The sequence below is a fragment of the Talpa europaea genome (assembly GCF_964194135.1).
Source record: "Talpa europaea genome assembly, chromosome: 16".
NCBI lineage: Eukaryota > Metazoa > Chordata > Mammalia > Eulipotyphla > Talpidae > Talpa > Talpa europaea.
In genome coordinates, this window is record NC_140084.1 from 7169873 (window position 1) to 7184812 (window position 14940).

The window sequence follows — 14940 nt, forward strand, 5'->3', positions numbered from 1 at the left end:
TTTAGGACCTGTGAAGTATACATTCTAAGGATTCCTGGAGATGGATCAATGTTCTACAAGAAGTGGAGTGTGGAACACTTGAAGTTTTGGGGAAAGAACAGTGCTATTACTTTTGAAGGCCCCTGTGTGACCCTTGATCTCATCTTTCTCCCGTTCCTCAGTGAGTTAACCAGGCTTGCACCTTGCTGTGCTTTTTACTGTGATCCTTGAAGAATATATTCTGTTTTGCACAATTATAAATTTTATATAAATGTAATCTTTTTATGTGTACTGTGACTTATTTTTTGCTTCAACGTTATACTCTTAGAATGACCTGTTTGTGTGTAGCTATGAATTATTTGTTTAGATGCAGGTTTTTCAAGTTGGAACTGCTCTATCTTCGTATTTTTTCCTTAAGCGTAGTGTTCAGTATCCTAAGACAGCATGGATGGTCCCCTTTACCACCATTCCATTCTCTTTGCTCCCCTTACCTGCTAGTCCTTTCATCTTTTTTTTCTTTTGTTTTTTATTTTTAGCCCTTTCCTCTTTATTGCCCTTCTCACCTGCCTTTACCTGAGGCTGCACCCAGAGGCCCCTGTGAGGCGCATTGATTCTGTTAGAATCACTAAGGACTGCTGAATTTCTAATAGCTTTTATGAATTTATGTATGGGGGTTTTCAATAAATTGTTATTGAAATATCATTGCTGTGTAACAGAAGTTTCAGGTGTACAATTATGTTGGGACATCTGTAGATACTACATCAAGATCACCACAAAAGTCTAGTTTCCATCCACCACCGCTGTCTAATTGCCCCCTTTTACCCATTTCATTCACCCCCAACCCCTTACTGGTAACCGGCAATTTGTTCTCTTTCAGCTTAGAGTTTTTGTTTTTATTTTTGTTTTGTTTTTATTTGTCGCATTATAGTTCTTAATGTTGTAAGCAGAATATGAAAGTAAATAACTCTTGCTGGAAAGATTAAATTATGATTAATAGTTATTTTCAGTGACTTTGACATTTGAATTTCTTGATTTATTTATTAAGGTTTGTTGGCTTTAAAATTTTTTTTCTTCAATTTTTTTTTTGGCACAGTGATGTGAATAGATTTTTGATGATCAGACCTGTCTACACGAAGTGAAAGTGATCTGGCACGTCTGCTCTTCTGTACAAACTGAGAACTGATTGGCACCATGAAGGTCTTCTGTGGGCGGGCCAATCCCACCACAGGATCTGTGGAGTGGCTGGAGGAGGATGAACACTATGATTACCACCAGGAGATTGCCAGGTAATGAGGGTTTGTTCGCAGTTGGTGGCACTTGATCACAAAGCAGATGCCTCAGAGTCCAATCTGAGTGTGAACTAGGCTGTCTCCAGTGCTTCTGATGTGGGCAGGTGTGGGTCATGAGCAGGTCTGCTGAGCCAGTTGAGTATAGGTGTCAGGCACTAAGTCACACCTGTGTGGAGAATCAGATATTGTGTAGCAACCTTACCATTGTCTTAGAGGGTGTCTGTAGTGAAGAGGACCCAAGATCCAGTGGTGTAGCAGCAACAGCAGTAGTGGTGGTAGTGGAGATTATGAAATTAAATTATTTACTATGTCACTGAAGTGGTGACACATTCATCATAGTTAAATTCTCTAAAATGGAAAAGAGGAGAATGCTTTTTTTTCCTGGAAAGGGATATCTAGAAATATGGGAGTTACTCTCATTTGGCAATCTTTATGTCTATACAACATACGGGCACTGTACTAAAGCTCTGAATACTAAAATGGAGAAGATAGGGTTTCCATCCTCAAGGAACATGCAGTTCTGTGGGAGGTACAAATGCATAAAAAACTACGAGTTGAAATGAACACAAGTTCATGGAAGCAATAAGAACCATCTGGGTTAGGAGGTGACTCTGGGTTTAGGGGGTGACTCTGTGTTACTTCTTAACTTTGGGATGTCAGCCAACCTATTTAACTTCTGTGAACCTCAGTATAATAATATATGCCTCAGTGTAAAATATAATAATACTTGCTTCAATATAGTAATACACAGTTTATCATATAATACCCTCATCTTAGGGTTGTTTAATGACTGAATGCAATGCAATGTCTGGTACAGAATAAGCACTCAAAATCATACTCTCTAAAGATTTTGGACATTATTTTCTAAGTGATTAAGATGTTGAGCAAGTAAGGAAAAAACTAGGTTGTGTTTGGAGCACTCACTGAGTGCAGTGTGGGAAATAGGAGCCCATTGGCATAGATATTGCAGCTCCAGAGCTGAGGCAGTAGAGGTGGAGAGAGCGGGACTCAACTTTGAGGAAGCCTGAGTTTGAAGTTCATTGGATGCAATGATGGAGGAGAGAAAAAATTCAATAATCATCAAGATTTCTAGCTAGATGACTAGGTGGATGGAGCTCTTGTTCCCTGAGAGGGAGGACACAGGCAGAATGGGTGTGGCTGGGGAGGAGAAGGTGATGGGTATGAGGTGTCTGGATATGGGCATCCATATAGAGATGGGCAGAGAAATATGGGTCTGGAGACAATTTGCAGTTGTTAATGAGAGTTGAAACTGAAAGATTGTTCTCAGAGAAGGAATGGTATCAGAGAAGCAGAGGGCTGGGGAAGGGATTCTAGAACAGCTGAGGAGGTAGGAAGGAATGGCCAGAGTGGAAAGGAGAGCAGTTCAGGGAGAAGGCATATCTGAGGGTCAGAGAAGTCCTGGATGCTGATGGCAGTGCTAACAATGGGAGTGAGCTGGTGGTGCTTAGCAAGAATCTTGTCAGTGGAGTGGTGGGGAATCTTGTCAGTGGGCTGGTGGGGAATGAGAGGGGAATGAGGCAGGGGATATGGGGAGTGGAAAAGGGAAGGAAAGACCAGATTTCAACTAAACATTCATAGTGGGTTCAGATGTCAAAAATTTGGTGTGCCATTAAAAAAAAGCCCTCTTGGGCCTCCCCAGGTGGCGCAGCAGTTGAGCCCTGGGCTGCGAAGCTGCTCGCAGCCTCTGCAGCGCCGGTTTGATCCCCGGCTGCCGGTGAGGGTCCCACATGGCGCGCAGACCTCTCCTGCTGTGCCTGCTGCTCCCCTCAGCAGTGTATTTTGTCAGTCTGCCTGTTCTGTTCCCCGCTCTGGCTCTGGTGAATTCTCTCACCCTCCTGCGCTTCTGACTGTACCCAGTGCTTGCATAAATAAATAAATAAATAAATATTTTTTAAAAAACCCTCTTCTTTGGGGCCTTCCTGGTGGTGCAGGGGGTTAAGCACCACACTGTGAAGCAATCTGCAGCCTCTGCAGCATGAGTTTGCTCCCCGGCCAGCCAGAGAGCAACCCACATGGCGCACCAGACCTCTCCTGACTCACCCGCTGCTCCCCAGCAGTGTATTTCAGTCAGTCTGCCTGTTCTCTTCCCCACTGTCTCTGGTGAATCCTCTCACCCCTGCATCTCTGGCCTATACCCCAGATCTTGTATGCATCAATAAATAAATCTTTAAAAAAAAAAAAAAGCCCTCTTCTTTTACTGCAGCACTTCTCAAAGTTTAGAGAACGCAAGTATGGTGGTTGCCTGGCTCACCATCAAGGGCTGATTTCTGGACTGTAGCTGAACCCTCTCTGACTCCCTGAAATCTGCATTTACAATAAGCTTTCCAGAGATTCTGATGTTGACTGAAGCTGGAGATCCTCTGTTTTAGTGAGAAAGCCTTAGTTCTCACCTGGAACTTTTGGCAAAGCATCTGTGGGTGAGGGCTGCTGAGTTGTGGGGTTCTTCCTGACCCTACTAGAGGTTTTTCAAATTGTGGGTTCTACAGTAGACAATCTGGATAAGGCACTCTCTTCCTGTTAACACCTTGTAGTTTGGTGAGCTCTTAGTTTTCCCTGATGACATAAATGAAAATGCCATCATGGTCCCCTGGCATATACAGGTCCCTAGCGGCCTGGGGATTAAATCTCAGGTGTTATCACTGCTAACGCCTGAGTTCGATCCCCCAGCCAGGGAGCTGACCCACATATATTACAGCAGACCTTTCCTGTCTCGCCCACTGCTCCCCTCAGCAGTGCATTTCAGTCAGTCTGCCTGTTCTGCTCCCCATTCTGTCTCTGGTGAATCCTCTCACCCCACCCACCACCCCGTACCTCTGGCCTACACCCCTTTTCCCCTATGGGAAAAAAAAAAGATTTAAAATAAAACGGGTATCTGCTTTTCCTTTCCAGTTGCTCTTCCATGTGTTACATTGGTGACTATCCCAGTGTACAAATGTATGCAAGATTGTATATATGTATGAGTCTGAGGTGTTCCTGAGGAAAGAAACGTAGGATGTATAACATGTTCGTGTGCTGGTAGCTGTGGAATTACTGTGAAAGGACAGACTAGCAGAGCATTTTTAGGTCCGAGGTTCCTTCCTGAAAATAACATTTATCTCTGATGTTTTTTGCAATACTGGAGAATGATAGCATATAACTATTTTTTTTAAAGATTTATTTATTTATGCATACAAGAGTTGGGGCACAGGCCAGAGATGTGGAGGGGTGAGAGGATTCACCAGAGACAGAGCGGGGAACAGAACAGGCAGAAGGACTGAAGTACACTGCTGAGGGGAGCAGCGGGCACAACAGGAGAGGTCTGCTGCAGCATGTGGGTTGCTCCCTGGCCAGCCAGGGATCCAACTCATCCCACAGAGGCCAGCATGTAACTCTATTAAAATAGTTTAAAATGGGCCTGAATGTGTGTCCCATCTGATTTAGGACTGCATTTTTAAAAAAAGATTTATTTATTTATGCATATAAGAACCGGGGTACAGGCCAGATGTGCAGGAGGGTGAGAGGATTCACCAGAGACAGAGTGGGGCACAGAACAGGCAGACTGACTGAAATACACTGCTGAGGGGAGCAGCGGGCGAGATAAGAGAGGTCTGCTACGCCTTGTGTGCATCTCCGCGGCCAGCCAGGATCGAACCCACGCTGCAGAGGCTGCTCACAGCTTCACAGTACTGCGCTCAACTGCCTACACCACCAGGGAGGCCCAGGACTGCGTTTATGTATGTGACTACCCCCTGGGGCGTTGTATATCATTTTTGCAGAGGTTCCTTCTGACTTGTGTTTTTGTGTTTCTAGGTCATCCTATGCTGATATGCTGCACGACAAAGACAGAGTAAGTATGAAAGGAAGCCATTATCTTAGTGGGGTGTCTTAAAACCTTTCATTACAAGAGGGTTAAAAACTCCCTCAGAGGCATGATGTTAGAATGATGCTGAGAGGAAGTGTCGTGTGGTGGTCAGGAAATCAGTCAAGGGTGAGCTGGGTCCTACCTACTCCCAGCTTTGCTGTTGACCTGAATGCAGCCTTGCTCAGAGCATGGGACCTCTAGAGAAACTGTTTATTAAGATTTAAAGTGAATGAAATATGCTGGCTAATCTCCATGATCTCAAGATAAAAATTCTCTAATTGCATGATGATTCGCCTTGTATAAAATTACTTGCAATTCTAAAATAAAATCTCTAGAGGTCACTGCACACTGTATTTTGTAGAACACATTAGGCTTTCATTGCAGAAATCCATTTCAGCTTTTCTCTTTCATCTAAACTTTCATGTTTGAATCATGGAACAGTATAGCTCTGGTCTTATGACAGCAGCCCAGAATTTCCCAATCTATCTGAGGGCTTGACTAGTTGGCCTCATCTGGATGGTTCAGAAGCTGGGAAGCTTGAAGGAGAATGATGCAGGGACAGGCACTGAACAGTGCTAGGTAGAAGCCAGCTCAGGGCAAGTGTTAGGCTTGGTCTTGGTGGTGGTGGTGTCTCCTTCGCCCCACACCGATTAATACCTCAACCTGCCTGCTTCTTGGAAACACCATGACAGAATGATCTCCTTGAGCACCTTTAGTATGTAGGCCACAACAAAGGGGCTGGAGCCTCCCTGAGTGCCCTTGATGAGCTGTTGGGGAATTACAGAATATGGGATAAACATTATTCTTGGCTGTTGATTAAGCCTCTCTAATTTAAGGGTCTTGGCTTCTTATTGGACTCTCTAATCACTAAAACCAGAGAGGCCGATTTTAGTGTCATCTGCAAAGAGGGTGCTTTTTGCCCCAGCTTCCAGGGGGTTTGGACAGATGGCATTGCCATCCAGTCAGCCACTCCAAAAAGATGATGCCCTTTTCCTCATCTGAGCAAGCAGTCTGTCATCAAATTTGATTGGTCTTTCAACCCCACTGCCTGCCTAACTCTCATGTGGTGTTGGCCCCTCTTTTCCTTCTCTTGCACAGTAGCCCAAGGGATCTTCTTGAATGCCAGTCTGGCCTTGTTTGTTCTCTAATTAAAACCCTTCATGGTCTCAAAAAAAATCCAAACTCTTTGCCAGAACATTCCTGAATCTGCATCATTTAATACTTTACTTCTTTCCCTTCCCCAGTTCTATACATGAGAAAATGGGACTCAGGGGCCTCCCCGGTGGCGCAGCAGTTGAGCGTTGGGTTGTGAAGCTGCCCACGGCCTCTGCAGTGCCGGTTCAATCCCTGGCTGCTCCCTGGCCACCGGAGGAGGGTCCCGCATGGCGTGCAGACCTCTCCTGCCGCCCGCTGCTCCCCTCAGCAGTGTACTTCGGTCCTTCTGCCTGCTCTGCTCCCTGCTCTGGCTCTGGTGAATTCGCTCACCCTCCCGCACTTCTGACTGTACCCAGTGCTTGTATAAATAAATAAATAAATCTTTAAAAAAAAAAAAAGAAAATGCTGGTTAAGGACAGAGGCAGGATAGACATATTTCTCTGCTTTTGCGTGGCGCCGTGCATTTGGTGGTTGTTTTAGAGCACTTCTTTTATCCCATTGCCAAACCCCAACCCCAGGCAACCATTCACTGGTCTGCTTTCTCTCTCTATAGTTCTGTCGTTTCTAGAAATTTCATGTAAATGAGACAATGTAATATATGGAATATGATTCTGAAACTATAGATAAGTTCTCATGAGTCTGTTTAACTTCATGTTTTTGAAGTTCACTCAAGTTGAGTATATATCGGTATTCATTCTTTCTTAATTACTAGTTATATTCCACTGTTGGATATACTGTATTTTATTTATCCATTTACCAGTTGATGGACATTGAATTGTTTCCAGTTTGGGGGCTATTTTGAATAGTCCTGCTGTAAACATTCATATAAAAGTCTTTGTTTTTTATTCCTTTTAGTAGACACATAAAAGTAGAGTTCCTGGGTAAGTGTACATTTATGGTAAATGTATAAATTTTGAAGAAACTACCAAACTCTTTTCCAAAATGGAAGTACTATTTACATTCTACCACTAATGTGTGAGGATTCCAACTTCTTCACAAATCTGGTATTGTCAGTGTTTGATTTTAGCCATTTTATCTGAATGTGAGTATATAGTGATGTCTCATTGTAGTTTTATTGTCCATTTTTATAATGATTAATGATATCATTAATCATTATAATGATTATATCATTAATCATTGTAATGATTAATGATAAATGATATCCATCTGGATATCATTTTGGTATAGTCTGGATAACCTTTTTGGTATACGTGTGACTTTTGATAGATACTGCCATATTGCCATTTCAGAGTGCATCACTACAAATTAGCATCTGTATATACTGTATTTTTTTTCACTATTACAAATCTAATTCCATCTGTCACCTTACAGTTGACTCTGTTTATCTATTTATCTGGCGTCTTTCCCCCAGATTGCCTTTTTGGGAGCAGGAGTGGGGGTAGGATAGAAAACAATTTTTTTTTTAATTATTCACAAATACACTGAAAATGCCAGTATTGGGTTTAATCCCAGGCCATAAGTCTGCACATTTCTGTGCATCTGGGTCCAGCGATGGCAGAACCTTTCACTTGCCTTTATTGGTACCCTGTGACCCCAGTTCTTCCAAGTAAAGAAATATGTCATCGTCTCCAGTATGACTTCCATTGTCAAATTACTACTGCCTGATAGTGCCATTCTCAGCGCCGGTTTGCCTTTCTTGACTGGATCGCTATGTCACCCACACCAGACGCAGAAAGTCTGTTCAGTGACCCTTGAACCCTTCATGTGGTTGATGTACAAATTTTTGGCTTCTGTCTTCTTAGCATAGTTGATTATGGCTTCTGACAGAGGAGCTAAGAAAATCTGGACTTTTTGCAACAAACAGCACACTGTCTCCTTCCTTCAGCATCTCAAAAGCCAGAAAAACCTACGTTGCCCTTTACGGGGCTCCAGTTTCCCTACAGGATCTCCAAAATTGAGTAATTAAAAGTTAATAACTACTCTGTTGAATGTCAGCAGTTTGAAGGGTGTGTTGAGGATTCTCAGGTAGTCAGCTCATGGCAATACTCAATCTCCCAGGCTAGCTCCCAGTCCCACACTGACCCAGAGAAAACAGCACCGCCCGCTTTGGGGGGCTATAATGTATTAATGTTCAGTTTTTTAGTTCAACAAATTCTATCAATTGCAATATTGATTTTTTTTTTCAAAAAACTCTTATTTGTGATTTTAAATCACACAGCGTAAAATGTCATATTGATTTATCCACAACATAAATGTACAAACTTTAAGAGTCAAATAGTTTTTTAAGATCTGCTGTGAAAAACACTATTCCCTGGTGTATCATGTTCACTAGACAAACCATCTTATGCTCAAACTCAGTTGCAACTTCATTTCTTCTCTTCGAGCTGTCTGTTTTTACCTCCAAATCTGCAGAGCTATTATCTGTTGACTTCTCTCTCTTTCAGCTCTTCCTTCCAATTCATTCCCCTTTCTTCTGAAAGCAATATAATTTTTGCTAGATCAACAGTTACTTTTCAGGGGCAAGTCACTTTGTCCCTCTCTTTCTTTCATATGTAAAATAGGGATACCCTTCCCTTTTTTGGCACTGTGAACAGGATAATATACCCTCCTTTTACAGAATGAGGTAAGCCCTTACAGAAGTGTGTATTAGTTAAAATCTTATGTTACTTTACTAGTTAAAATCTTATGTTTACTAAAATCTTGCGTTTACTTTACTAAACACTATTCAGAGTTGAGCTATGTGATTCTCTGATTACTTTTCCTTTCTTGCATAAAAATAATTAGCTTAGTTTTCCTTTTTCTTTGTAGAAATCATTGTTTTGAGCCCAAATTTCCCCCAATTGTATGTCTCTCCTTTCAGAAGGAAAGATCAACCAATTAGCTGTTCTGTCAGTTTTATCTTCTCGGAGAATGTCTCTGGGGTCATTTCAACTGTTCTAGCCTGATCTAGATGGTCTCTGGACCTGTTATATATCTGCCATCCCAGCATTCTTGTTTGTTGTCCTCAGATCTTGCTTGTGTTGGGCCCTCTGTTTCCTGAATCCTAAGTCTTCCTAAGGGCCTGTGATGAGGCGCTTTCCTCCCCAGTTTCCTGTGAGAGGGTACATGGGAGGTAAGGTGTTTGAGACTTTCTTGAAAAGTTCTTCCTTCTACCCTTACATTTCAGACTGAGGTTGACTTTGGATTCTAGTTTGAGAATCACTTCCCTTCAGAATTTTGACTGTATCACTCTATTCTCTTTTAGACTTCAGTGTTACTATTTTGAACATCGGTACCATTCGTACTCATTAAAATTCTTTTTAAGGTGGCCTCCCTGGTGGCCTAGGGGTTAAGTTTCAGCGCCCTTGGCAAAACAGCCTGAGTTCGATTCCTGGCCAGGGAGCTGACCCACATAGTGTAACAGACCTCTTCTGTCTTGCCTGCTGCTCCCCTCAGCAGCGTATTTCAGTGGATCTGCCTGTTCTGCTCCCCACTGTGTCTCTGGTAAATCCTCTCACCACCCACACCTCTGGCCTACACCCCAGTTCTTCTATGCAAAGATAAATAAAATAAAAATCTTAAAATAACCTTGTGACATATAATATAAAGGAGATAAAATGTATACATACCATGTGAAAAATAATAATAAAGTAAGTGCTATAGACTCACCACTTTGCTTAGGAAATAGAATACTGTCATTACTCAGAATTCGCCTGTGTGCTCCTTGATTGCATTGTTTTTCCATCCCCCAGAATTTCCCAGTCTTTAATTTTGTGTCAACCACTCCCTTGCTTTTCCTTACAGTTTTATCATCTGTTAGGTATCTGTAAAAGATAAATTCTTAGTTTCACCTAATTTTGAATTTTATATGATGCAGTCATACTGTGTTTATTCTTTGTGAATTGCTTCTTTGCTCAGCATTGTTTTTAAGATTCATCCGTTTTGCATGAGGCTATAGTTCAACTGTTTTCACTGCTGTGTAGATTCCAATGTGTAATAGGTCATTATTTGCCCATTCTTTTTTTTTTTCCTAAAAGATTTATTTATTTATACATACAAGAGCTGGGGTACAGTCCAGAGGCGCGGGGGGTTAGAGGATTCACCAGAGACAGAGCAGGAAACAGAACACGCAAATGTTCTGTTCTAAGTATACTGCTGAGGGGAGCAGTGGGTGAGTCAGGAGGGGTCTGCTGCTCCATGTGGGTAGCTCGCTGGCCGGGGATGGAACTCGTGCTGCAGAGGCTGCGAACAGCTTCATAGGTCGCTTCTTTTTTTTTTTTTTTTAAATAGAGGCATGTTTTTATTTATTTATTTGTTTGTTTGTTTGTTTTGTTTATACATGCACCGGGTACAGTCAGAAGCGCGGGAGGGTGAGAGAATTCACCAGAGCCAGAGCGGGTAGCATAGCAGGCAGAAGGACCGAAGTACACTGCTGAGGGGAGCAGCGGGCGGCAGGAGAGATCTGCGCGCCATGTGGGACCCTCCTCCGGTGGCCGGGGAGCAGCCGGGGATTGAACTGGCGCCGCAGAGGCTGCGGGCAGCTTCGCAACCCAGCGCTCAACCGCTGCGCCACCGGGGAGGCCCCCATAGGTCGCTTCTTAATCCTTGTGCCACCAGGGAGGCCCTACTTGCCTATTCTTCTGTTGATGGACTGAAGTTATTCCTAACTACTTGCTGCTATGAGTAATGCCACTATAGCGTTCCAGTGCATGCACTGTAGGGTGTATGCACATTTTTCTCTTGGTTTTTTGGGCCTAGGAGTGGAATTGCTAGGATTGGAATACGTGTGGTCAGCCCTGCTAAATGATGCCAAATTCTTTTCCAAAGTGATCATGCCAACTTGCATTTTCACCATCTGTGTGCGATAGTTCTTGTCCACATCCTCATCAGTATTTGGTATTAACCAATTTTTTCATTTTTGACAATTTGGAAGATTTGAACTATTCTCTCATTATATTTTTATTTTACATTCCCCTGATGACTAATGAGTATGAGCTCTTTTCATTTGTTTATTAACTACTCATGTTTCATCGTCTATGACTATAGGAGATATTTGTAATATGTTCTGGGTACTAGTCATCTGTCACTTTTATGTGTCACAGGTGTCTTAGTTTGTGTTTTTTTTTTTTTTTGATAATCCTAAATTCTTAAACCAAATGTCATATTTATCTGATAATTCCTTTTTTTTAAAAAAAAGATTTATTTATTTATTTATTTATCCAAGCACTGGATACAGTCAGAAGAGCGAGAGGGTGAGAGAATTCACCAGAGCCAGAGCGGGGAACAGAACAGGCAGAGGGACGGCAGGAGAGGTCTGCGCGCCATGTGGGACCCTCCTTTGGTGGCCGTGGAGCAGCCGGGAATCCAACTGGCGCTGCAGAGGCCGCGGGCAGCTTCACAACCCAGTGCTCAACCGCTGCGCCACTGGGGAGGCCTGATATTTCCTTTTTTGATGGATGCTTTTTGTCTCTTATTTAAAAAGTCTTTGGCCAAAATTTTAAAGGCTTTTGCTAATACATAAAAATTTAATTGGGGCCTCCCCGGTGGCGCAGCGATTGAGCGCTGGGTTCCGAAGCTGCCCGCAGCCTACGCAGCGCCGGTTCCATCCCCAGCTGCTCCCCGGCCACCGGAGGAGGGTCCCGCATGGCGCGCAGACCTCTCCTGCCGTGCCCGCTGCTCCCCTCAGCAGTGTACTTCGGTCCTTCTGCCTGCTCTGCTCCCTGCTCTGGCTCTGGTGAATTCTCTCACCCTCCCACGCTTCTGACTGTACTGTGTTTGTATGAATAAATAAATAAATAAATCTTTAAAAAATTTTAATTGAATTTTTTATTCATTTATTTTATGAATTAATTTACTTTTATTTTATTTATGAATTTGGAATCCTATAATTTTAAGTTTTCTTATTAATTGTAATAATTATTTGTAGGTATATTGGGCTTTCTTCAGAGACATTCATTTTGAATAATAATTTATATCTTTCTAGACTTGGGGTTTTTTTAAATTTATTTTTTAAATTGAGGTATGGTAGCTTACACCTTTATTTGTATTTTGGGAGTATAGGGTTTCCCCAGTAGTGCACCCACCATCATAGTCCATTGTCTCCTTTGTTCTTGCCCCCCCTTGCATTTTTTTTTTCTTGTTCTAGTATATTGAATAGAATCTTTCTGTGATTTTTTCAAATTTATTTGCTAAAAGTTGTTCATAATACACTTCAATCTCTAATATCTGTAGTTTTTTTTTTTAAAGATTTATTTATTTATGCACACAAGAGCTGCGGTACAGGCCAGACATGTGGGAGGGTGAGAGGACTCACCAGAGACAAACTGGGGAGCAGAACAGGTAGACTGACTGAAATACACAGCTGAGGGGAGCAGCAGGTGAGCCAGGGAAGTTCTGCTGTGCCATGTGGGTTGCTCCCTGGCCAGAGATCGAACTCGTGCTACAGAGGCTGCGGATTGCTTCATAGCGTGGTGCTTAACCCCTTGCGCCACCAGGGAGGCCGTAATATCTATAGATTTATCTACCTATAGTGCATCCTCCCCCTTCATTCCCAGTTTTGGGTTACTTGTGCTTTTTTCTCTCCCTTTACATTTTTTACTTGACTAGTTTTACCAGATCATTGACTTTATTAGTCTTTTGAAATAATGAGCTTTTATCTTGTCAGTCTTCTCTATTTTACATTTGTTTCCTAGTTCAGTAATTTTTGTTTGCCATTTTCATTCATCTACTTATTTGGAGTTTATTTTACAGTCTTCTAATAGGAGCTTAGCTCATATTTTGGCTTTCCTAACATTTCTCTTCAAATACTGCTTTCACATCCCGTGACCTTTGATATGTAATTTAGAAAAATGATTCAGTTCTAGATATTTTCCTAATTTTCCCCTTTGATTTAGTAATTTACCTTTGAGGTTAGAATTTCTTGATGTTCAGAAGTTTTTTTTCTTCAGTTATATTTTTGTTACTGATGTTTCTAATTTGATGACAGAGGACACTGCCCTTTTGATACCAAACCTGAATTTGTTACCTACTCTTACATAAACAATTATTACAAAACTTAATGACTTAAGATTTTTTTGATCTCACTGTTTCTATGGGTTAGAAAATTGGCGTGAGCTTGGGTGCATCCCTGAGCTCAGGTTTTTATCAGCTGTGACAAGGTGTCAAGTGTCAGCTTCTAGGGCTCCTAAGAATGCTCAGTGGGCGGTGGAGCCACCGCCACAGGTTTGGCCTTTTAATGTACTCTTTTTTTTTTTTTTTTATAGAGGCATGTTTTATTTATTTGTTTGTTTGTTTGTTTATTTATACATGCACTGGGTACAGTCAGAAGCGCGGGAGGGTGAGAGAATTCACCAGAGCCAGAGCGGGGAGCAGAGCAGGCAGAAGGACCGAAGTACACTGCTGAGGGGAGCAGCGGGCGGCAGGAGAGGTCTGCGCGCCATGTGGGACCCTCCTCCCGTGGCCGGGGAGCAGCCGGGGATCGAACCGGCGCCGCAGAGGCCGCGGGCAGCTTCGCAACCCAGCGCTCAACCGCTGCGCCACCGGGGAGGCCCTTTTAATGTACTCTTAACTATTGTCACAGGTCACTGGTGCACTGAACAAGGTTTACAATTACTTTCCCCATCATTTTAAATTATTCTCAACAGAAGAGTCAGAGCACCTCTCCAGCCAGACCGTTACTGGCGAAGATGTGTCTGTTAAAGTTACCGATGTCCTGAACTGAAGACAAAGAACTGATTTCCTGAGGGGGTAGATGTGTTTTAGACAAGGAAGCTGTATGGGTTAGTAAGTCTAGTAAGGACGCAAAAGCCATGTTACATAGTTCAGCAGAAGAAATTGGTTATACAGAGTGGGGGGACTGGGAGGCAGATGCAGCATCTGGATAACCCAGAAGTAGTTGCAGAAAGCTATTACCTTTCCTAGGGCTGGGCAATTAGAAGAAGGTTGGAGTTCCCGAACCTAGACACGTGGCGGATGGGGTCCTGTGGAGCCGGTGCTCAAATCTCTGGGCCGGATCGCTGCTCCCATGCCACTTCTTCCTGGGAGGGGCCCAAGGAGGCTGGCTAGGGAGCAGTTCGAGAAGTTGGGGTCTGGAGCCACCTGCTTCTCCTGTGAGGAAACAGAGGAGAGCAGCGACCGTTCAGCATCCTCTTTCCTGCCTGCCAGGAGCCCTCCAGCTTCCTGTTGTCAGAATGTGGGCAGAGCCCCACGCCCGCCATGGTCTAAGCAGGATATGGAAATGCTGGTGGAGAGGGGAGCTGACTGCTCAGTGAACGGCAGGAGACTGGCCCCAAGCATGTGCAGTTTCATGAGCCTGCTTGGCGCAGCGGCCAGTGTTGTTCCTTGAGGAACCAGAGTGGCCAGTGTCCGGAGTGATGCTACTGCTGCCAACCATCTCTCAGAGCTTCACAGAGTGCCTTTCACTTATGTATTGTTAAGTGTTGTGAAGTGACAGCTCTTTCTCCCTTTTTCTTAGAATATAAAATATTACCAGGGCATCCGGGCAGCTGTGAGCCGGGTGAAGGACAGAGGACAGAAAGCCTTGGTTCTTGACATTGGCACCGGCACAGGACTCCTGTCAATGATGGCAGTCACAGCGGGTGCCGACTTCTGCTATGCTGTCGAGGTGAGCCACTCTTGGTTGTCATGCGTGGGAAGTCCAAGTCCCTCTGTCCCTTATACACTGCCCCTCAACTTGTGCACCAACAGCCCCAGGAT

At 43.4% G+C, this 14940-nt stretch overlaps 1 protein-coding gene across 1 annotated transcript in view; it reads left to right on the plus strand.

Moving 5' to 3' along the window:
• Positions 1-1155: 1155 nt before the first annotated feature.
• PRMT7 (protein arginine methyltransferase 7) overlaps positions 1156-14940 on the plus strand; it is a gene marked incomplete at its 3' end in the record, with an annotated part of 44440 nt that continues 30655 nt past the window's right edge. Inside the window, exons 1-3 of the mRNA XM_084256786.1 lie at positions 1156-1265; positions 5079-5115; positions 14699-14848. Of these exons, the coding sequence (XP_084112912.1) occupies positions 1171-1265; positions 5079-5115; positions 14699-14848 (282 nt within the window). The 5' untranslated portion in view covers positions 1156-1170. The remainder of the gene's footprint in view (positions 1266-5078; positions 5116-14698; positions 14849-14940) is intronic.